This window comes from Vanessa cardui, chromosome 4 (assembly GCF_905220365.1).
Source record: "Vanessa cardui chromosome 4, ilVanCard2.1, whole genome shotgun sequence".
In the NCBI taxonomy this organism is placed as follows: Eukaryota; Metazoa; Arthropoda; class Insecta; order Lepidoptera; family Nymphalidae; genus Vanessa; species Vanessa cardui.
Window position 1 is genome coordinate 5214862 of NC_061126.1, and position 22998 is coordinate 5237859.

At 34.6% G+C, this 22998-nt stretch overlaps 2 protein-coding genes across 2 annotated transcripts; one reads left to right on the plus strand and one right to left on the minus strand.

The window, feature by feature from the left end:
* Window position 1: 1 nt before the first annotated feature.
* On the minus strand, window positions 2-12672 carry LOC124544198 (ubiquitin-protein ligase E3A). Its single transcript, XM_047122658.1, has 16 exons — window positions 12458-12672; window positions 12009-12222; window positions 11375-11505; window positions 11034-11194; window positions 10334-10516; window positions 10024-10139; window positions 9423-9639; window positions 8904-9073; window positions 7972-8140; window positions 7652-7786; window positions 6611-6813; window positions 4050-4231; window positions 2539-2707; window positions 2254-2421; window positions 1726-1881; window positions 2-484 (listed from the first exon to the last, which is right to left on the minus strand). Exons 1-16 carry the CDS (start codon window positions 12490-12492, stop codon window positions 146-148), a joined length of 2748 nt encoding a protein of 915 aa, XP_046978614.1. The 5' UTR covers window positions 12493-12672; the 3' UTR covers window positions 2-145.
* Window positions 12673-13096: 424 nt separating this feature from the next.
* Window positions 13097-16113, plus strand: LOC124544134 (retinal rod rhodopsin-sensitive cGMP 3',5'-cyclic phosphodiesterase subunit delta). The gene is made up of 5 exons (XM_047122586.1): window positions 13097-13410; window positions 13727-13758; window positions 13931-14082; window positions 14492-14628; window positions 15640-16113. The coding sequence occupies exons 1-5, from the start codon at window positions 13340-13342 to the stop codon at window positions 15719-15721; spliced, it is 474 nt and encodes a 157-aa protein (XP_046978542.1). The 5' UTR covers window positions 13097-13339; the 3' UTR covers window positions 15722-16113.
* The last annotated feature ends 6885 nt before the right edge of the window (window positions 16114-22998 follow it).

A 22998-nucleotide genomic window follows, 5' to 3' on the forward strand; every position in this document is an offset into this window, starting at 1 on the left:
ATGAAAAAAATATGTTTAATTACAAAATCAAACAATAATATCTGTATAAATAAAACAAACTTTATTCATTAATGATACAGATCTGCCAAAAAGTGGCATTACAACAATAGGCATTTACTGCTTTGTTCATGGCTCAAGCGGAAGTTTAAAGTAAACCGAAGCCTTTGGAGTAACTAATCGCTTTCATCAGTCTGTCCTGTAATTTCTCTTTGCTGTCGTACTCTGGTAGCAGCAGGACGTTGAAACAGGTGTGGGCCGCCGGTAGCCGGTCGCAGTCCGGGCCGTTTCTGGCTATAACTAGTTTCAAGTGGCTGAGGCCGCCCACAGGCACCCTGTCCGAGCCCGTGGTGAACTGCAGCAGCTTCCGCTTGTCTTCTAATGACAGACTGTGGACGATGCTCCAGAAATCCTTTATGGTCTGTGAATCGGGCGTGTAACCACCGTCGTATTCTGTCGATTTTTCTAGTTCATTGAAATCGAAATTCTGAAATAAAACCAAAATATTAAATCAAATTTGAGTATAAATAAAGGTGATAATAGCGAATGCAAATTAGATAAATAGCTAAACTCAGTTACGTTAAAGTAAGTAATTAGTTGTGAACTAGAACTTTTAAATAAATATGTGACAAAACCACATACATTACTCTGATCCCAATGTAAGTAGCTAAAGCATTTGTTTTATGGAAAATCAGAAGTAACGACGGTACCAGAAACACCCAAACCCAAGACAATATAGAAAACAAATGATAATCTACATCGACTCAGCCGGGAATCGAACCCAGGACCTCGGAGTGGCGTACCCATGAAAACCGGTGTACACACCACTCGACCACGGTAGTCGTCAAACTTTAATAAAAAATAAATCTACTGCATAGATTTGAATAAAATTCTTCATTATCACGCAGGTTATACCACAGAGTACATTTAACTTAAAAAAAAATTTCAATATTTATGACAAACGATCAGAAGGACCAACTGATAATTTTATGTGCCAGTAATTACATTGGCACATGACCATGTTACTCAATGGGTTTGATAGGTATAGTACGACACAAATTAGATGTAGCATCGGAAAATGCAATGGAATGAAAATAAAACCGATTACTGCCGATTTACACAACCAATAGAAATAGCTCCCTGTCGCGCCATTCGACGCTATTCGTCGCTATAGATTTACGCGTCAGAGAAAGCAAGTGAATGTAAACCGACGCGTCAAATTGACGAATATATTAGGTCATGTGATATTACAAGTTATTACGTTTGTGCAAAGATCATATTCGCCTGAGAAATAAATATTGATAATTTGGGATAGCGTACTCAATTCGGATGTGATCGGTTTTACGAATTTTGCCGATGCTACATCTAAGTTGTGTCGTGCTATACTCAATTCGGATGTGATCGGTTTTACGAATTTTGCCGATGCTACATCTAAGTTGTGTCGTACTATACTCAATTCGGATGTGATCGGTTTTACGAATTTTGCCGATGCTACATCTAAGTTGTGTCGTGCTATACTCAATTCGGATGTGATCGGTTTTACGAATTTTGCCGATGCTACATCTAAGTTGTGTCGTACTATACTCAATTCGGATGTGATCGGTTTTACGAATTTTGCCGATGCTACATCTAAGTTGTGTCGTACTATACTCAATTCGGATGTGATCGGTTTTACGAATTTTGCCGATGCTACATCTAAGTTGTGTCGTACTATAAATGGTTTGGCACCTTGCTGCCGCACACCAGCATCTCGACCTCCTCCGGCCGGAACAGCGTGCCGAGCTGGCTCTCGTCCGTCACCATGGCGAAGCCCCGTCTGAACGCCTTGAACTGTGTCTCCACTGACTTGTTCAGTAGAAAATCTGCGTATAGTTCTACGAATTCCTAAAAATATTTTTTAATTATAATATATATAGGTAATATCGATATGCTTTAAAATATATACTATAATATGTATTTATGAAAAATAATTTGCAATGCATTTGAAATGGATGAAATTGTGTAGCAAATTCCACCAACACGCATTGGAACAGCGTGGTGAAATATGTTCCAAACCTTCTCCTCAAAGGGAGAGGAGGCCTTTAGCCCGGCAGTGGGAATTTACAGGCTGTTGTTGTTGTTGTTGTGTAGCAAAAGAAATGGCTTATTGATAAAATATTACAACATTTTCACTCAACCAGGAATGTTAAGAAATATCATTTTAATTTTACAGTTGTATTATATATAGCTAATAATATAGCTCGCACTAGAACTCACCTGTTTATTTTCCTGCGTAACAAATATATCATCGCCATTCTCTTTCAGATCATGAAATATATTACTGCCGAATACATCTGTATAGCATATCCTAAATGTCTGATAGTACACTTCTTCTAAATCACTACCCGTGTAATTTAACATGTCTTTTAAGCCATTATATAAGGTCTGAAACAGAATAACACACAAACATAAAAATACCAGAAATGCCTCTGCTATTTTCCATTCAAAGAATGTACCAACTTGGTAGAAAATTAAACTACAAGAATATGGAAGGTATATTACCGAATTCCAGTCAGCCAAGTCTTCGAAGGATCCCTTTCTTCCCATTAATTTTCTGTACACGACCATGGGGAAATTAACAGCTAATATAATGTTGTTATATATTGCGAGTCCTAATACTATTCCGATTAGTGTGAACTGAGCCTCTGTTTCAAATGACGTGGGGTTAAACCTGGAATAGAATTAAATAGATAACATAACTATGCAGACTGTCAAGTATAAGTTGGCGTTCCTGTGGCAGCACATGCTACACCCTTTGTTTTGCCACTTTTTGGTTTATTTCACTAATATCTCCCTAGAAAATAATGCTCTACGTCTCATTTTTAATAGATTTTGGGTAAGTTTTCTTAATAAGGGTAAATAAAACAAATAAGATATTAAATGAAGAAAAAAAATTAGTACATGTTTTTGCCACACGCCAACTTACACTTGACGCGCTATAGCATGTGATAAGAATTTAGAAAACAATGTATTAAACTATTATTGTAACGATGTGTCAAATTTTAACATTGAAATTGATAATATTATCTTTTATATATGTACCGATATTCATTTCTTTCCAGGCCTTTGACTCTAATTATTGGAATATTACAATTAAGTTAATACCAGTTCAGAAAAGATAACTACTTCAGAAAAAAATCAATAGATAATAGTTAGAGAAATTGAGGAGGTTGGTGTCAAATAGCCAGGTATAGTAAGACACAAATTAGATGTAGCATCGGAAAATGCGATGGAATGAAAATAAAACCGATTACTGCCTATTTACACAACCAATAGAAATAGCTCCCTATCGCGCCATTCGACGCTATTCGTCGCTATAGATTCGCGCGTCAGACAAAGCAAGTGCAAGTAAATCAACGCGTCAAATTGACGGATATATTAGGTCATATGATATTACAAGTTATTACGTTTGTGTAAAGATCATATTCGCATGAGAAATAAATTTTGATAATTTGGGATAGCGTACTTAATTCGGATGTGATCGGTTTTACGAATTTTGCCGATGCGATATCCAAGTTGTGTCGTACTATACATTGTTCCTATATTCATTTCTTTTCAGACCTTTGACTTTAATTATTGGAATATTACAATTAAGTTAATACCAGTTCAGAAAAGATAACTACTTCAGAAAAAAAATCAATAGATAATAGTTCAGGAGAAGTTGGTGTGTGAGCTGAGATGGCCCAGTGGTTAGAACGCGTGCATCTTAACCGATGATTGCGGGTTCAAACCCAGGCAAGCACCACTATATATATATGTGCTTAATTGTGTTTATAATACATCTCGTGCTCGGCGGTGAAGGAAAACATCGTGAGGAAACCTGCATGTGTCTAATGTCATCGAAATTCTGCCACATGTGCATTCCACCAACCCGCATTGGAACAGCGTGGTGGAATATGTTCCAAACCCTCTCCTTAATGGGAGAGGAGGCCTTATCTCAGCAGTGGGAAATTTACAGGCTGTTACTTTACTTTACTGGTGTCAAATAGCCAAGTACTTGTTCAAGCTCTCACCAGACGGTCTGCGAGTCAGCCCTGTGCGTGAACATGCCGTAGTCCGCGTTGAAGATCTGTTCCACGACGAGCTGGAAGAACTCCTTGCTGACGCCGCCCTCGTCCACACCCTGCTCGCCCTCGAACTCCACCACAAGCTGCTTTTTCAAGTCCAGCGCTCGCTCCATCGCTATCATCTCGAGCTGACGAATATGATATCATTTACAGTTGCATAGATATATATATATATATATATATATATATATATATATATATATATATATATATATATATATATATATATATATATATATATAGTAGTAGCAGTAGTAGTAGTAGTAGTAGTAGCCTCTATCTTTCCCCGTGATTTAAACTATCTATCTATATATATATATATATATATATATAGTTTATATATATATATATATATACATAGATAGATAGTTTAAATGATGGGGAAAGATAGAGGCTACTTTTTTTATTACAACTCTAGGTTGCGGTTTGTCTGCTATTCGCTGGGTGCGCGATGACAGCGCCAACTAGCGGTTGCAAATACGGTGGCCTCCGAAATGTCAAATGCCCGGCTGTCATTACGACGAGTTATTTACAAACGAACAATTTTATTTAAATATTGTAATTTAGATTTATTCCAATAAATATTCTAAATCTATATAAGGTAAGGCTTTTTTATTTTTCGTCTAAAATGGCACAATCAATAGATTTCGCTTAGTACATTACGGATCATTCATGGCTGTCGTCATGAGAAGTAAGTAAAGAAATAAGCAAATTTCATCGTTTAACGCATTTCATGTAAATAGCAGACGATTATTTATGAGTGCTTGTGCTTACAATAATCCATCCCTTTATGTATTTTCAGTTAAACATGACCAAATTAATCATAAAAACTGGATTCCGACCAATCACATACGACATCAATTTCCAACCACAAACAACATTGAAAGGGAAACAATTAGTTTTTAGTGAAAGAAATTAAATACTCATGTTTATTTACTAAAAACGTAAATCTCGCTAGTAAAAAGTGACAGCGTCCGCCACAGAAAGTTCCTTTTCTGGCCATGACGCGCGCTGCGATCGTTTCGTAGTTCCCCCACCTTATACTTCGCACCCAGCGAATACGTAATGTTTTGTAAATAAATAAATAGATAAGAGACAACATCACATACATTACTCTGATCCCAATGTAAGAAGCTGAAGCACTTGTGTTATGGAAATCAGAAGTAACGACGGTACCACAAACACCCAGATCCAAGACAACATAGAAAACTAATGGTAATCTACATCGACTCGGCCGAGAATCGAACCCGGGACCACAGAGTGGCTTACCCATGAAAACCGGTGTACATACCACTCGACCATGGAGGTCGTCAGAATAGGCTATTTGACTGGTTTTTAAAATATATTTTATACTATTTAGTAGAAGTTAAGGAACCCAGTAAAAGTTGTGTTTTTTATTTCTAGTACATATTTGCCGAAAAATATCAAATTAAAATTTCTGTATTTAAATAGCGCGCAAAAACGCTACTTCGACAATATGGCGCTACATTTTTGTCGGTGACATCACTTTCCTGTATTTTTATCTGTGGTACATATAGGAGAAAAGCAAAGTTTACAAGAAAGTGACTTCATCATAAGCCCGGCCAATCAGGAGCGTTTTGTGTCACGTGACAAACGTTTGAAAAAATACAATTCTATTTATGGATTTTTGAATAAATTAAGTATTATTTTCAACTTTCGTTAGTAAATAACCATTTTTAAACTCTTAATATATACTGATTACAATAATTCACAAATTATTTTTCGCATTGTCAAATATAAATTCGCAATAGAATGTAGTGCGGGTGTATAGTGTGTAGCGGGCGTGTGTGTGGCGTACCTCGACGAGCGCGTCGTCGATGAGGTGCGAAGGATTGCGAATGTAGTGCGGGTGTATAGTGTGTAGCGGGCGTGTGTGTGGCGTACCTCGACGAGCGCGTCGTCGATGAGGTGCGAAGGATTGCGAATGTAGTGCGGGTGTATAGTGTGTAGCGGGCGTGTGTGTGGCGTACCTCGACGAGCGCGTCGTCGATGAGGTGCGAAGGATTGCGAATGTAGTGCGGGTGTATAGTGTGTAGCGGGCGTGTGTGTGGCGTACCTCGACGAGCGCGTCGTCGATGAGGTGCGAAGGATTGCGAATGTAGTGCGGGTGTATAGTGTGTAGCGGGCGTGTGTGTGGCGTACCTCGACGAGCGCGTCGTCGATGAGGTGCGAAGGATTGCGAATGTAGTGCGGGTGTATAGTGTGTAGCGGGCGTGTGTGTGGCGTACCTCGACGAGCGCGTCGTCGATGAGGTGCGAAGGATTGCGAATGTAGTGCGGGTGTATAGTGTGTAGCGGGCGTGTGTGTGGCGTACCTCGACGAGCGCGTCGTCGATGAGGTGCGAAGGATTGCGAATGTAGTGCGGGTGTATAGTGTGTAGCGGGCGTGTGTGTGGCGTACCTCGACGAGCGCGTCGTCGATGAGGTGCGAAGGATTGCGAATGTAGTGCGGGTGTATAGTGTGTAGCGGGCGTGTGTGTGGCGTACCTCGACGAGCGCGTCGTCGATGAGGTGCGAGCGGCGCACCTTGAGGCGCAGGAAGGGCATGGGCGGCGCGGCGCCCACGACGGCGTGCAGCAGCGACACGCGCCGCTCCGAGAACATGCGGATGCGGTTCTCGTAGTACAGGCCGAGCGACTTCGTGGCCGCCGTCAGCACGAACGGGTACTTCAGGAACGAGAACTTGCGCCCTGCGGACACGCCTCATGTCACACCCTGCGACCACTGCTGGGCGCCCTCTCCCTTGCAGGAGAAGGTTTCGAGCTTATTCTGTCACTCAAGGTCAGCTCCAACTCGGGTTGGTACGTTATATCACACCCTACGACCACTGCTGGACGCCCTCTCCCTTGCAGGAGAATGCTAGCTAAAGCTCCAACTCGGGTTGGTGGACTTAAATGTGGCAGAGTTCATTTAAATAGGCTATTTGACTGGTTTTTAAAATCCATTTTATATTATTTAGTAGAGGTTAAGGAACTCAGTAAAAGTTGATTTTTTTTATTTCTAGTACATATTTGCCGAAAAATATCATATTAAAAATTCCATTTTTTAATAGCGCGCGAAAACGCTATTTTGACAATATGGCGCTGCAATGGGGTTGGTGACGTCACTTGGCTGTATTTTAATCTGTGGTACATATAGTAGAAAAGCAAGGTTTACAAGAAAATGACTTCATCATAAGCCCGGCCAATCAGGAGCGTTTTGTGTCACGTGACAAACGTTTGATAAAATGCATTTTTATTTATTGATTTTTGAATAAATTAATTATTACATTCAACTTTCGTTAGCAAATAACCATTTTTAAACTCATAATATACACTGATTACAATAATTCACAATTTATTTTTCGCATTGTCAAATAGCCTATTATATAGATTTCCTCTCGATGCTATCATTCTCTCGAGGACGAGAAAAATTATTAACACCAATTCAATAAACTTATAAATACACTTAAAAAAATAAAAACTAATAAAAAGTCATATAATGTCAGTCCTTAATTAGAAAACCGATTGATTATGATATTAAACTTACCATTTGCTACTTCAGTTTTACAATTAGCTAAATCTATATCCATTTCTATAGTATCACTAAGAGGTTCATTATAAAAATCCTCAAATGGCAAATAAGGTTTCCTAACGTCTAAAACATTTACATCTAATTCGATAGCTGAAAAAAAAAAATACATTCATTAGTAACCAGTATATTTGTTTAAAATCATTTATAGATAAAGAATTATTATCAGACTATGAAAGAGCTATGGGGATTTTTTGTTAAGAACATGTCATACCATTGAGTTATAAGAGTAAGGCAATAAAGGAAATTATTCCGGGAACATGATAATCATTGCTTACCTAAAGGATCTTCTTGCTGTAACTCTTTAAAGCTCTTGATTGATGACAAAGGATATAAGTGGTCTAAAGCATCACCTAGGGGATCTAACTGATTGACTATTACAACTGGCTCCTCTCGTAGGGAGCTTGGTTCCATCACACCAGCTAACATATTGGCATAGTACACTATCTGAAATTTTAATTTTTTTTATAATAAATAAAATATCATTTTATCATTATTATATTTATAATAGAGCATGGATGTGGATGGATATAGAGATAGAGGACGATCAAGAAAACGATGGATGGATTGTGTGAAAGAAGATATGGTTAGACAGAATGTTACTTGTGAGATGACGTCTGACAGAGAAGTATGGAAGGAGAAGACATGCTGCACCGATCCCAAATAACATTAGGATAAGGGCAGGATATGATGATGACGATGATGATGATGATTTATAACAAATGTATAAATATTTTTTACATACATAATTAATTATGGTTTTAAGACAGATTAACATTTACATTGATTTCTTGTTTTCATGTGATTCGAAAGAAGTGAAAGCATTGTATAACTGCAAAATGTTATGAGTCATCAATTGTCACTTGCATCATATCATATCAACAACAACAACAACAGCCTGTAAATTCCCACTGCTGGGCTAAAGGCCTCCTCCAGGAGGAGAAGGTTTTTGGAACATATTCCACGCTGTTCCAATGCGGGTTGGTGGAATGCACATGTGGCAGAATTTCTATTAAATTTGTGACATGCAGGTTTCCTCACGATGTTTCCCTTCACCGCTGAGCACGAGATGAATTATAAAGACAAATTAAGCACATGAAACAGCGGTGCTTGCCTGGGTTTGAACCCGCTATCATCGGTTAAGATCATCATCATCATCACCATCTCAACTACCATATCATATCATAAAGAGTAAAGTCATAAAAACTACCTTCATAAGTTTCGTGGCCATAGTCACACTATCGTCATCTTGAACTTGGAAGGTTCTAGAATAGTTTGTCGATATAACTCTGAGTGTGATGAGTTGTTGGATCGTATCTAGTATGTGTCGGAGGCTCTCTTTGCAGTGCTGACCCCACAGGCGCGCTAGTTTAGCTTGAGCTGAAAATTCACCAAAATGTTCATTGTATCCTAAATTATTTACATTCAATATACAAAATATCTAGCATATAAATGATGACCAATGATTTAATTTAAAAAAAGGACATTGATTATATATTATCTAGACAAATAATAGTAATTATAGTTCATGTGTAACATTTTCTACATATGATTTTGTTTTCTTTTTAATACTTGATCTTAAAAAAAATTTGACTAATTTTAATGGAATAGGATTAATTGTAGGAAAAACTGTCATTACAATTATTGATTGGCATGGCTTGAATGAATCAACAATGGCTACTTTATTTTTTTTTTCTTTTACACAGAATCTTATTCAGGTATTAAATACCTTTGACAGACAAATGCTGAGCGGCATGGCACATTGCTGGCAATGCAATCTCCAAGTAATCACTGCAGCCAAGGTCTGGCACCTCGAAGGCTATGATGAAACAGTAGACTATATCATCCATACTCAAATTCTTTGTTATCCGTAGATCTATTTCTATATTCTCTGCCAGTGTTGTGAGCGCTATCACAAATGCTGAACTATAGTATTCCGATGGCACCTATTTATTTAAAATGTTATATAATACTATTGGATATAATTATTATTAAAAATAAGTTAAATCATCAAACAGGAACCCTCTCAGAAAGTATCAAACACCAAGTACCATATAAATTAAAAACACAAATATGTACAAGAAAAGTAATCAATTCTTTCCACTGGTCTGTCAAACAAACACCTAGTTTACCGAGTATAATAAAACAGCTTAATTTGCTGGGACAAATGAATATGCTTTATATAGTATGTAATGTTAAATATATGTAACTTATAGTCAGCAATATCATTGAATAATTTTGCTCATTTACAAACACTGAAACTTTGAAACTTGTTATAAACTTAAATAACATATGAATTATGTATGGCGAGTAGTACTACTGGGACTTACTTTGGTAAGGTACTGCAAGGCTCTCTGACAAGAAGCTACATCTAAGCCCGGTCCCATAACACTGTCCACATCTTTATCTGGATCACTTGAAGAACACATTGCCTCTGATTCTTTATCTAAAACATATATTACAATATAAATATATATTTGTTTCCAAATATGACTAACATATGTTTTTTGGAGATGGTAATCATAGATTAAACACTTATAATAATCATTATACACAAATAAAGAAAAATAATATTTTTTTCTTCTAGAACATAAAATAGTAAGATCTTATAAAATAGTGTTATAGTAATAATATATTTACCTGACTTTTTCTCTCTTTTATTGCCATCGTCCCTTTCAATTATTTTTCTTTGAAAACATTTTGATAGTATCGTGGGCTGTGTGAACGCTTCACCTAGAGCTCTAATTAAGGGCTCCGGATTTTTCGTTTGTAGACATTCATCACATAATTCATATATACGTTCTTCAGTTAACATGGAACCGTCTAGAAGCAATGACAGAAGCAATTTGTCTAATGCCTGAATCAGCAACTGCTTTTTTAAAGCAAACTTAGCCTCAGTTACACTAGACATGTTTATCATTAAAACTTTCTATTTGCAATGAACAAATTAAATGAATTGTACAATTATTTTGTTGTATAATTAATTAATTACCACTAAAACATTAACTAATAATTCATTAGAATGAATAGTGTTTATATGTAATTAAGGTTTTTAAGTTTAATAGCAGTTATCAGCAGTTAGTAATTTAGTAGCAGAGGGCTGTTTCATCTCAATTATATTCACATAACAATAGTGGTAACCATTATAACTAATCCATCTAATTATGTATACTATATTAATTTTAAATTTCTGTCATTCTTAAGATTCATGACAAGTATTAAGTAAAAACTAATAAAAATTAAAGAAAAAGCAAGATTACGAGATTGAAGAGTTAAGTTTCCTTTCTGAAACAGGATATGAATGCTGTGAACTGTTGACAATAAAATTAATTTAACTTACTATCATAAATTACATTTTCTTTTTCTTCATGTGATAAATTATGACTAGTTTCAGGTTTATCTTTCTTGTTGTCTGCCGGTGATACACTGCATGATGCCGAATCTGATTGTTTGCTCTCTACACTTGATTTGCCTTTTACATTAGAATTTGTACAAGTTGCACTGAAATATTTATTTAATGCATTACTTTTGTTCTTGTCCACAATATAAAATTATATTAAATCTAAAACTAACTACAAATATTATGATTAAGTATATAAAATAAATTTATTCAAAGATAAATAAAAGTCAACTTTTTATTTATAATGATTATGGGTTATAATTATGAGGTATTAAATTTACCTAGCACTGGAATCACAAGTACTTGCTTCAGTCCTTGGAACTTTGTTAGGTAAGGTGTCACACAGGCGAGCCTCTTTATAGAATAGTTTGATTGCCTCTGCTGCTGCTTCATTTGGTGTCAAATTTCTTGCCTAATTGAATAGAGATAAGTGAAAACTTTTACAGACATAAGCTTAACATTTATGAAACCTTAAATAAGAACTAAAAGTAAATAAATTTTCCGCAACCTCTGCTGTTAAAAAAATGTACAGATTATTCCTCTGTAACTTGCATCATTATCCTCATAATGTTTTTCTTCACCATCAAGTAGTATATACATTTATATATATTATAAAAACATGATAAGTATAGCACTTGAAAACTTAGTAGTGATGATTATGGTTTCAAAATCTGAATCTTCCATCAGTTGAATCCACTATACCTTCTAGGCCCAGTTGCATATTATCTATCAGTTTTCCTTTATAATAATGATAATCTATTATGTTATACTGTTATATTGTTCTTCTTTATTTTTTATATTGCTCTATATAATTAAAAAAAATTATATGCCATGATTTTTTTATATTAAATTAAGTCACTAATTAAATTAGCTTTTCTCATCACTATGACAACTTTGTAGGTCTAAGAACACTACCTCTCCACTTGAAGCACAATATTTGTTGTCACAATTGGGATTGCCGCAGCCATCCAACAGCTGATAAAAATATCTTTCAATTAATTGTCTCGCAGCTGCTCGTTTCATAATGTGTGGATTGTTTGAGCCTGATCCGGCGCATAAACCTACTGGTGGTTGATTCTTGGAATTACTTGGGGTTGAACTGTTGTTTGACGATGACGCTTCGCTCCCCCTGAAAAACATTAATATAAGCCAAGGTCCAAGATAGCAATATAAATCGTTGTCAACAAAGATCAAATTTGGCAAGTAATGCATAACCTCGAATCATTACTTGTATCAATTACGCATAAATTCAAAAAATAATCATTACTCATGAGAACACGGAGATATAAATAAAAAAAATTAACAAAAACGAAAATTTTACTATTTCTTAATTATGAAAATAAAAAAATGGCAAATTTATTTACCTTGAAGCTTCGTCAGTTTCACTTTTCGAGTTCATAGAAATAAATGATTATGTATTCTTATTAACTTCTAACCGTCTAATATTTTTAATGCAAAATCACCGGACACAACATTAGTTATTTGCTCAAATTCCGTGGCAATGTTTTTACAAAACAAATTGAGCAGGTACACAAAAAAATACCACCGATTGTTCTCATCCTACAATCTGTCAATCTACCATTTTGAATTTGCATGAAGTTGTACGCATCAGAAAAATATTTAAAGAAACTTTTTATATAAAAAAATAATTATAGACAATTCAAAACATCAGACATGTAAAATAAATAAAATATTTATAAAGGTTTTGTAATTCGTCGTTAATACTAAATTATTTCCATCGTACGTTTTTGTACCAAATTTCTTTATATTAAAATTTAAGTCTGCGTTAAATGGAACAATAATTTTATTTTTACAATTATTTTTTCATTAAAAATAAATTCGTGATGGATACTTTTAAATATATAAAGAAATATATATGTATAAAGCTATTCTTTCGTTATTTAAATAATACCATAACTTTCACAAAACACAAATGCTCTACCTTAAAATGACAAAATAACTGTCAAAATGTAACTGCCAATGGCAATAAAATAAAAGTAAATTGTCAAATGAAATGTCACTTTTTGTTTGCAATTGCTTTTTGCACAAAATTAGGCAAAAAATATAGTAATATTTAAAGTTGTAATTTACATCGTCAATAACATTCCATACTTTGTGTTTTTATACGTGTATTTTTGATCGACATTCTTAAAGGTGTTTGATTTTGAATCATTTGTATACGTTTCACAACCTAGACTTATTTTAAAGCTTTACTAGAACAGTAAGTAACATCTCATTCTAAAACAATGACGGAGTTATTACCTCTTGAAGAATCTGAACAAGATCGAATGAAGTCAATTCTCAGCGGTTTCCAAATGTATCCTTTTTACTTTGTTAGAGAATGTTATTTTTAAATAATATTAATATAGTTTATTTTTCTAAAGGAATCCATATGGTGCTATGATGATGCCTATTAAATTTTATCGAATTGTGTTTTGTCAAATCTCTTTTCTTATTCTCTCTTATCTCTAATCTTATTTTTGTATCTATTGACATTATTTCTGTTAAAAGCTTGTATAAGAAACTAATACTGCCCTCAATAATATAAGAAGATGAACTTTGACTAACAACTTTTAATATGTAGCAATAGTTCTAATTATTAACCAATGTTTTCTTAACAATATACTAAACAGAAATTATATGAACCTACGAGATGTGGACACAGGTGAGTTATTTCATGAAATTTATTGGTAGTATAAAAATGAAAAGAGAAATTGAAGAATATTTCCTATACTTTGAGCCTCATTGACAAACTTTTATATAATCTAATAGATTAGGTGTGAATAACTATAATATTATTATATTATGAATTCAAAAAATATTTTGTGACATTATAGGTAAAGTAATCTGGCAGCACAATGAAGACATGTCAAATCCCGACGTGGAGCATGAGGCGCGAGTACCCAAACGCATACTCAAGTCTAGAGTAGTTTCTCGCGAGATGAACTTCAGCTCCGTAGAATCCATGGATAAATTCCGACTAGAACAGGTGAGAAATCTTATCATGCTTGCATTTTTAAAGGCCGGCAACGCACCTGCAAGCCCCCTGGTGTTGCAGATGTCCAAGGTGGTGGTCACTTTCCATCAGGTGAGCCTCCTGCTCGTTTGCCACCTATCTCATAAAAAAAAATGTAATCTGAAGTACCTGTTGTATACCATTTACCCAAATGTGGTGATGTATTAAAGATTGCCTGATTGTATGTATTTTGCTGTTTATGGACAGATTCTTCACAAATTTTTAAGGTCTTGAAAAGTTGGCATAATTCAATCACAATTTATCTCAAAATATAGAAGAATTGTTGGCTATGTTTGCTTTATATTATTTATATTGTATCAAAAACAGTATTCACATGTACAGTCATTTACAAATAACAATGATTTTATTTTTGATGTTTCAGAAAGTACTATTCAAAGGTAGATGTCTAGAGGAATGGTTCTTCGAGTTTGGATATGTTATTCCTAATTCCACCAACACCTGGCAATCTATCATAGAATCGGCTCCAGAGTCTCAGATGATGCCTGCTAATGTACTTAAGTGAGTATCAAGTTTTTAATTTCAGACTTATAGATATGGACAAAACTGTTTTTAAGTATTCTAAAACAGTAAGATTGTAAATGGCCCACTAAATTCTTATTGCCCACATTTTTCCTGAAAATAACAAAACAATAGACAATGCTAATTTACTGCGAGAAATACAAACTTGGTTGCCTGATTTCTGTCATGTACAGTGGAAATGGATTTAATGTAACCACAAATATATTTCGTTGATTTTTGACAGCTGAATTTTTTTATATACAAAGTTTGGTGTAAAAATATAAATTAATTTTTTTTTATGTTATGTGAGGTTTAGGAGTAGAAATGAAAATGTTTGAGACAATGAATTTCATTGAAGATTGTTGGCTGAAACCTAGACAGGTTCTAAAGTGTTGTCAAATTTATAGAAAACCCATTTTGAGTAAACACATGTCTGATAGAATTTTGCCAAATTTGTAGTTATGAAGATACTATACTACAGTGGAGCAGGAATAAACTCATTACCTAGAATGAGAGAATTAATCCATAGTTATACAGCTGTTAAATTTTTGACGGTGATTAGTTAGAATCAGATCCTAATATTGTAATCTTTGGTTCGAGTTCCATGTTAGGTCAATAAAAATAATTTTTTGGTGGTAGGTTTATCTGTTACAATATTTCCAAGAGAAGCCCACAGTCCATACCTGACACATTGAATATATTACCGAGTCGTTATGACTTGTTCCCTTTATGTATTCACTAGCTATGTCGGAGCCCTTGTACGCGTTTGTGTTTAAAAATATATATTGCAGCCTAAGTTACATCCTATTTTATCAGCTATATGCCGGTAAAGGCCCTCGTCAAAATCGGCCAGAGATTAGCCGGAACAAACAGACAGACAGACAAAATTTGTAAATAATGTTATTTTGGTATAAGTGCCGTGTAAAGCAAAAAAAAGGGCTATTTTAATATTACAAACAGACACTCCCATTTTTTTATATGTATAGATAATTGGCAAACATTTGTTTTCAGTGGGAATGTCGTGATTGAAACGAAGTTCTTCGATGGAGATATTCTCATAACAACGTCTCGTGTGCGCCTGTTTTACGTCTAAACCACTTATATTTATTAATAAGCATTTATTTTACGTTTATTTTACGATGTATGTTTCCAATATATGCATTTATCGTGCACAATTTGAATAGTATTGATTTCTATATGAATGTCATGATTTTTAATTCTAGTCAAATATTTTAAACGCATTATGCACTTCGTGTTTAAAATAGGTAATATTTAGATAACATTGTCCCTACGTGTATTCGCATGTATTTTAGCAATTTAAAATAGTTTAAAACTATTTCAAACTAACTTTAGAATATAACAGTAATTTAATTTTATGACTGTTGAATTGGCTTAACTTACTACGAATCCTATAATGACGAAGTATTGGTCGTTTCGGGTCATCTTCGAACGTGGTCTCATTCGTTGAGCTGATTCTTCTCCATTCACTTGCTCACTCTTCAAATCGGAACACAAAATTTCAAGTAATTAAGTGTGACATTGGCCGTCGGTTACGACGTTTTGTTGAAGCAGATGCTTCCAGATTTATTTGTAGAATGAAATATTAAGAGCAATACTTGGTATTGTAGCGTAACGTAATATCTTCCAAAAGATGGTAATGCAATGACGATGTAAGGAACGGTTAATATTTCTTATAGCGGCCGGTTGTGACCACTTGGCACGGTGGCACGAACGCCTACTTATATAAAGAAAACGTCCTATATCATATTCACACAAGACGAGTAATGAAAGCACAGCACATGCGTAGCACTTTTTGAGGGTGAAAAATAATTTAAATGTTCCTTACATTTATTTTAGACAAAAAGTAGTTATCGTGAATGTTATACATAAACGGCAATGATTCGAAACATATTACAACAATGGTAAAACCATAATACTATTTCTATGGTTTGTTTATTACATAATGTTGTAATGTTAGCATATTATTTTATAATTAGAAAATAATAAAAAAGGTTTTAATTATAAGGATGTGACAGAATCACAATCCAATCGACTTTTGCTGAAGTGTATCGCACATACAGTAAACTCTAGTTTTAAATTAATATTGGTTGTGAATTCATAGCGCTCCTGCAAGTGATCTGGTATCTGAGCCGACCTTTAACCGGGCTTTAACCAATATTGTTTATAGTGAAACAGTGGCCTAAAGTGTTCTTGGCTACCGCCTTCATTAGAGCAGAATTAGAAAGGACATTTTGTGTTCGAACATTAAAGAGATAACATGGATTTGAATGTGACAGCGATCGACGCGTACCAAACGCTCGTGGAAATAAATAAGGGACGTTTTCTTGTCACAAAACAGATACAGTCACCGTCAAAGTCGTCTAAAGTGATCTTATATTTAAATTTACGGAGATTTCTGCTGTCATATTGTAAAATGTAAAAGTAAAGTAACAGCATTTAAAGTACTCACTGCTGAACTAAGGCCATTTTCCATTAAGGAGAGAGTTTGGAAAATATTCCACTACGCTTTTCCAATTCGAGTTGGTACTTAAAATGTGTTATGATTGGGTTTTATTTTCACGATGTGTTCCATATTTTTAAATTCTTACATATAATAAGGCAGAAACCACTAGTTCTTATCATTTCAATAACGATTTCAATGAAGTTATGTATTTGACGGTGGTTTTGCTTCGACATATTTAATAAAAATGGGTGTTTAGAATGTTTAGACGACTTTTATTTGAATAGTAGAGATCAATTTAGATGTTTCTGTCTTTTTTATTAAAACTATGACTTTGATTGAGATGCTGACTCTATAAAATAGTTTCACTTCATTCGCGCTCTAACACGACTATCACTAATTTATGATTCAAACTGAGCTTAGACTTGCATTAGAAATAAGTTTTAAAGACCGTCGTTAAAACTGTGTTCGCAGTTGTAAAAGATTGTAATGTAAAAACAGTTTCAATAAAACATTTTCTATCTATATGTATTGTTTCTTTTTTTTACCCGTAGCGTCTTTAAATTTTTTTGTCATAATATTCTTTCATGTACCTAATTTCACCGATGTGCTACTGTCTTATGTAATTTAATTTGTGTGATTTTAATGTGTTCTTATTATTTTTATAATTACATTTCGACGACAAAGTATTTGCAGGGCCGGATTTAGGGAAAGGCAACCGTGGCAACCGCCCTGAGGCCTCCACATAAGTGGGGGCCCAGAAGTTTTCAGTGAGTTAACAAATAGCGAGATTTAGTCAAATTATAATAATCTTACTACTTAATATTTAAAAATTTACCGTTACCAGTCAAGAAATACTTACTGATTTAAATTAATAATACCTTAAGCTAATCCATTAACCCATGATATACATAATTATTAGGATCTCCACGCTCCTGTTGGTCTAGGGCCTCTACTACTTTGTGGCCCCAGGGCCTCCAGACCTTTAAATCCGACTCTGAGTATTTGTATTACGAAGACGGTTTCTTTAACTTTAGTGAGTACAGCCTCAGTTTTATAAGTCATCGTGAAATCTTAGAACCCTCGTCGTAGATAGCTGTCTACAAGGTCAGAATATATGTATATAATCGGGCCATCACAATTAAATATTGCTATTTTTAGATTGCAATTCAGAATTCTAGTGGTCCCCTCTTCATTAGTATTAAAATGTTTTTATTTGTTGCAATATTACACTGCATGCGATACGCTATCGTACATAGCATTCTTGTGGCACATGTCTCATAATCAAATCCCTCTGTTTCATTTTTTGCGAGGATATTGGATACTTCGTTGCGATTGCCATGCTTCTGGAGAGATTCTCTGCCTAAACACATAGTTTAGGCTAGATCTTGGACGCTATATAGACTTAGATGCACGGACTTTATTACTGTACTGGACGTCACGACTGCGATACTAGTCTATGTACTTAAGGCATGTCAATAGATGTTTTTAAGGAAGGTAGGGTTTTTACAAAAATCATAGAGCGGAATTATAATTTGTGTAGGAGTCAGTTTTTAAACGGGAGCTTACGAAAATAAGGCCTAGCTATCTGTATTCATAAAAAGATGTTTTGAACATGTAATGCCTAAAAAGCTAGAAAGGCAATATATTCACACCGACACTAGTATTATCCTCTATTATACAATATAGAGGGAATGGATTTAATGTGCATTGTTGGGTTAATCAAACACTCAACATAAATACTCTCTAACATTATACCTATCAAATAAATCGCGCTTTTTTGTGGCGTAGCTCAATAAAATGTAATTAACATATTCAGTCCAGCAGCGTTCAATCATTTGTACAATACAAAGACAAACACCTAAGAAGATAATATTTATTAAGTATAATCGTTTTGTGTGTCGAATAAATTTTCATAAAAATGGATAGTAAATAGATCTTTGGGGGGATGCAACTCATATGCCATCTGTACATAACTGTAGTTATCAAATTGTTGGTTTTATTTGGCTTAGGTAATAATCATCTTGGGAAAATTGTCAGTAGCAGTTCGGCTGAAAGCGTGCCTCAAGACCCCTGAATGCAGTGGAAATACATTCAGAAGGACTTCATGCATAGGTAAACACTATTCTGCTTTTCGACAAGCAAGTCATGCAACTTTAATAGTCTACAGTGCAATTCAATAAGTAGGTACTCACTCATAAAATGTTGAAACCCAGTTACGCGATATGTTATTTTATATGAATCTTTACATTATATTATTATCGAGTTTCAAGTTTGTTGAATGCAGTTCAATGACATTACTCTTCATAATTAAATACATTTATTAAAAAAAGATTTGCTGAACACAGGGCAATTTAGACATCACATGTACCTACATTGATTTGAAAACGCTAGATTTTATCAAACATTTAGTTGTAGGTATTTACACCTTTTACTACGAGCCCTTCGGTCTTGAGTTTGTTATAATCTTAATGATTGGAACAATAGTAGAATTATCAGTTGTATCGATAAATCGTGACTCGATGCTGAATCTTATTAGTACGCTGACACGTTTATCAATATTACCATAGAGGAAGCGAGGAGCGTGGTGAAACGTCACCTGCAGGAAAAGCTACGGACGTTCACGACAGGAACTTTTTGTGAATTAAATCATTGGTGGCGGGCCTTACATCCTCTCTAGCGAGAACCCGTCGTCGGATTTCTTCGTAGAGTGCCGTCGAAGGAAGCCGTGTCGTTTCGATGCGCGGCACACGCACCGACTCCGCATATAAATAATAGAAATTATATAATTATGTACCGGCGAGTGCTAGCCGCGTACTTGCAGGGAATCGTAATTTCAACCATACTGACCGCCTAATAAATAATAATTATGACATTCCGATAAATATTGAACGCTTTTTTTCGATAGGAAGGTCGATGTTATCGGTTACTACCTATTACACATTATAATAGAACGATAAGCTGCCTAACTGTATGTACATATACGCGGACCGATCGCTCTATTACTTTCGGTCAAGTTTTTATTGCTTCGCCTTCGCCACACTATTTAGACACGATGATGAGAAATTCAGAAATTGTGTTTGGAGTTCGTAAATAAATTATTTATTACAGTCGATCATTTATTCCTCTGATTATGTTATCGGAAATGAAAATAAATTAAACAAAATTTCGAAATTATGTTTTTTCGCTTTAGTGTCGAAACACTTAAGCGAAAAAACATCACACCGTTTTTGAGATCGTTGCCATAGAAAACCAGTAAATTTGATTTATAACTATGATGTGAGTAAAACATTAATAAGAAAATACATTAATAACCGTGTTTGTGAAATCTTATTATATGTACGCATTTGTAATAGATAAAGCTAATGGTATGTCTTATGATCATATTAATATCATTTACCGAGATAAACAGCATTCAAGCAATTTTCTGAAGTAACATTTTATTTACAAATATATTTCTATTTCATTAATGTATATACTTTTTACTATTACTGATAGTTCATGTCTATGCTCGTATAGTTAAAACGTCAATATGTACTTATTTTAATACAACGATTATACGTAAATGATTATAATTGAGACTAGTTTTTTACAGACTTGACAGAAGAAAGTATAATAAAATCCAAGTAAATTCTGATAGAAGTCTTTAAAAATGTGCAGAGATGTGTGTGCAGTTAAAACCTTTTTAAGAAGACCCTTTGACCAGTAGTGGGACATAAAAAGGGTGCCCCTCAGCACTCTTTTCTCCAAATTTAGCCTTATTGATGCTAGCGTACGGTACGTAAGCGTCACTAGGGCTAAATCGCTTGCCGGATGAACACCAAATGTGTGATATTTTTAGCTATGTTGATGCTCTCTTCCTGTTTCCGGCAGAAGTTGCTCTGATCTGCACCGCACCAAACAGCTAATTAGTGATGAATAATTAATACCAATGCTTTGCTGACATGTAAATGGCTTGATTAAATTTGGATTCATGTGACGTAAAAGGTAATTATTTTAAATTCGTTAAATTAATATCAAAACTTTTTACGAATTTAATTTTAATTAAAGTATGAAAGTTAATAATAACGTTGAAGAGACCAAAAGTGAATTGCAAGAAAGTTGAATAGGGATTTTATGATGCTGAGTTCAGAAACATCGAAATAGTCTACACCTACTTAATATCCCAAGTAGGTAATTCAACTGTATGACGAGACTCTACTGTATTATGAGTTAAAAAGTGCTTGGAATTTGATTTTAGATACAGGAATTTAAGAGAAAATATGTTTAAACCAAAATCTGTCTTAAAGGTTTAAACAAAAATATCTTAGTTGTCATTTGTTTTTGTTAAACATCTAAATGTTTATTTAAATGATACCCTGCAATGACTAATTCTGTTTATTTTAGTGATATAGGAAATAAGTTATTTTAAATAATCCAAATTATTATTATAATTTAGTCTTCATAAGAAAACACTTACATACTAGTCGTTGACTTTATAAAGTAGTCAATTTACTTTTACTTTTAATAATCGTGCAATCGGTTATCGAATAAGAGACTAATGCGAGCGAAAAGTTCCCTCAAAAAAGTGGAATAAACATCATGTGGAAGGATAGCGGGTGCGTCGCGCGCGCATCGTCTGCGGGTCAGCGTCCTCCGCCCCTCCCGCGACCCCCCAACGTCACGACCGCTACGTCACTATCTTGCTTGTAAGACGAAGTTTTTTGACCAAATAATAGTTACATAGATGGGATACTTTAATAGAACTCTAAATTATATGATACGTCAAAAGTCAAACGTATCCCGAGACTTTGTTAAATTCGGCATGATTAGAATCTATTAAAGTATAAGCCTAGGTGAACTTATACTTTATAAGAAAAAACACATAAATAGTTGCTATAAAACTACTAAAATATGAGAACGTTTTGTTTTAAACAATAGTCCTAATGAAAGACCGGAAGTTACTTAAAAAAAGGTGTAAACCATATCCAAATCTAGGTTTTAAAACAATGTCCACGATAAATGTTAAAATAAATCTCGGTCCGTTGGCGCGGAACATGAGGTTGAGCAAAAAGCGTGGTCACAAAAAAACAGTTGATGTTTACGATTCGTTGTCGAAGGTAGTGGACGTCGTGACAAGCTACGGGGAGACGCATTGAAGCGTTTAGCGGGTGCCTGTAAAAACTGGATGCGCATCGGTATACGCGATTACCTCCGGTGTCTTAGCTTAATAAGAAAGTAATCAGAAACGCCGCTTGCAGGAACTCCAGTAACGATTGAAAAAAACAATCATGGTATTCAGTAAGGAAATAAATGTGCCGTTTATTCGGTTTTTTTTGTATCTAGAAACTAAACTTTCCCAAAACATTTTTCGAATAACGTATTTATAGCGATTGATTCTATACGGTTTCAATGTTACATAAGAGACCTTCATACTAAGGACAGACTATATATTAAATTTAAGAATAAACTACTATTATTAAAACATATTATTAATACGATGATACGTCCTCTGATCTCTGATCTGATCTTACGGCTGACTATTCGCAACGGAGTCTAAAAAGTAACACCGTATACATGTACTTACTGCTTTCTTTCTCTCAACATCTGACACGATTGAAGACTTTAAGTAGGATCAACGGTTTTAATTATATTGCTCTTGTGCTCCTGCCAAACGACTGCTAATCTTTGAACTGTAACTAAGAAGTAATTGGATGAATATAAGAACTCTTCTCGCTGGCTTAAAATGAGATTTGAAATTAGAACCTATCTGATGTGCAGCCTTTTGAGCTAGTAACTGGCTTAGAAGGTTACCAACGAGGTAGTTAAAATTAATATATCGTATAATAGATTGATAAAAAAAAAGCGAAAGCTCCATATTTTGTAAGGTTGACTGGAGATGGAGACGTCAGGAATTTTATGAGAAAATA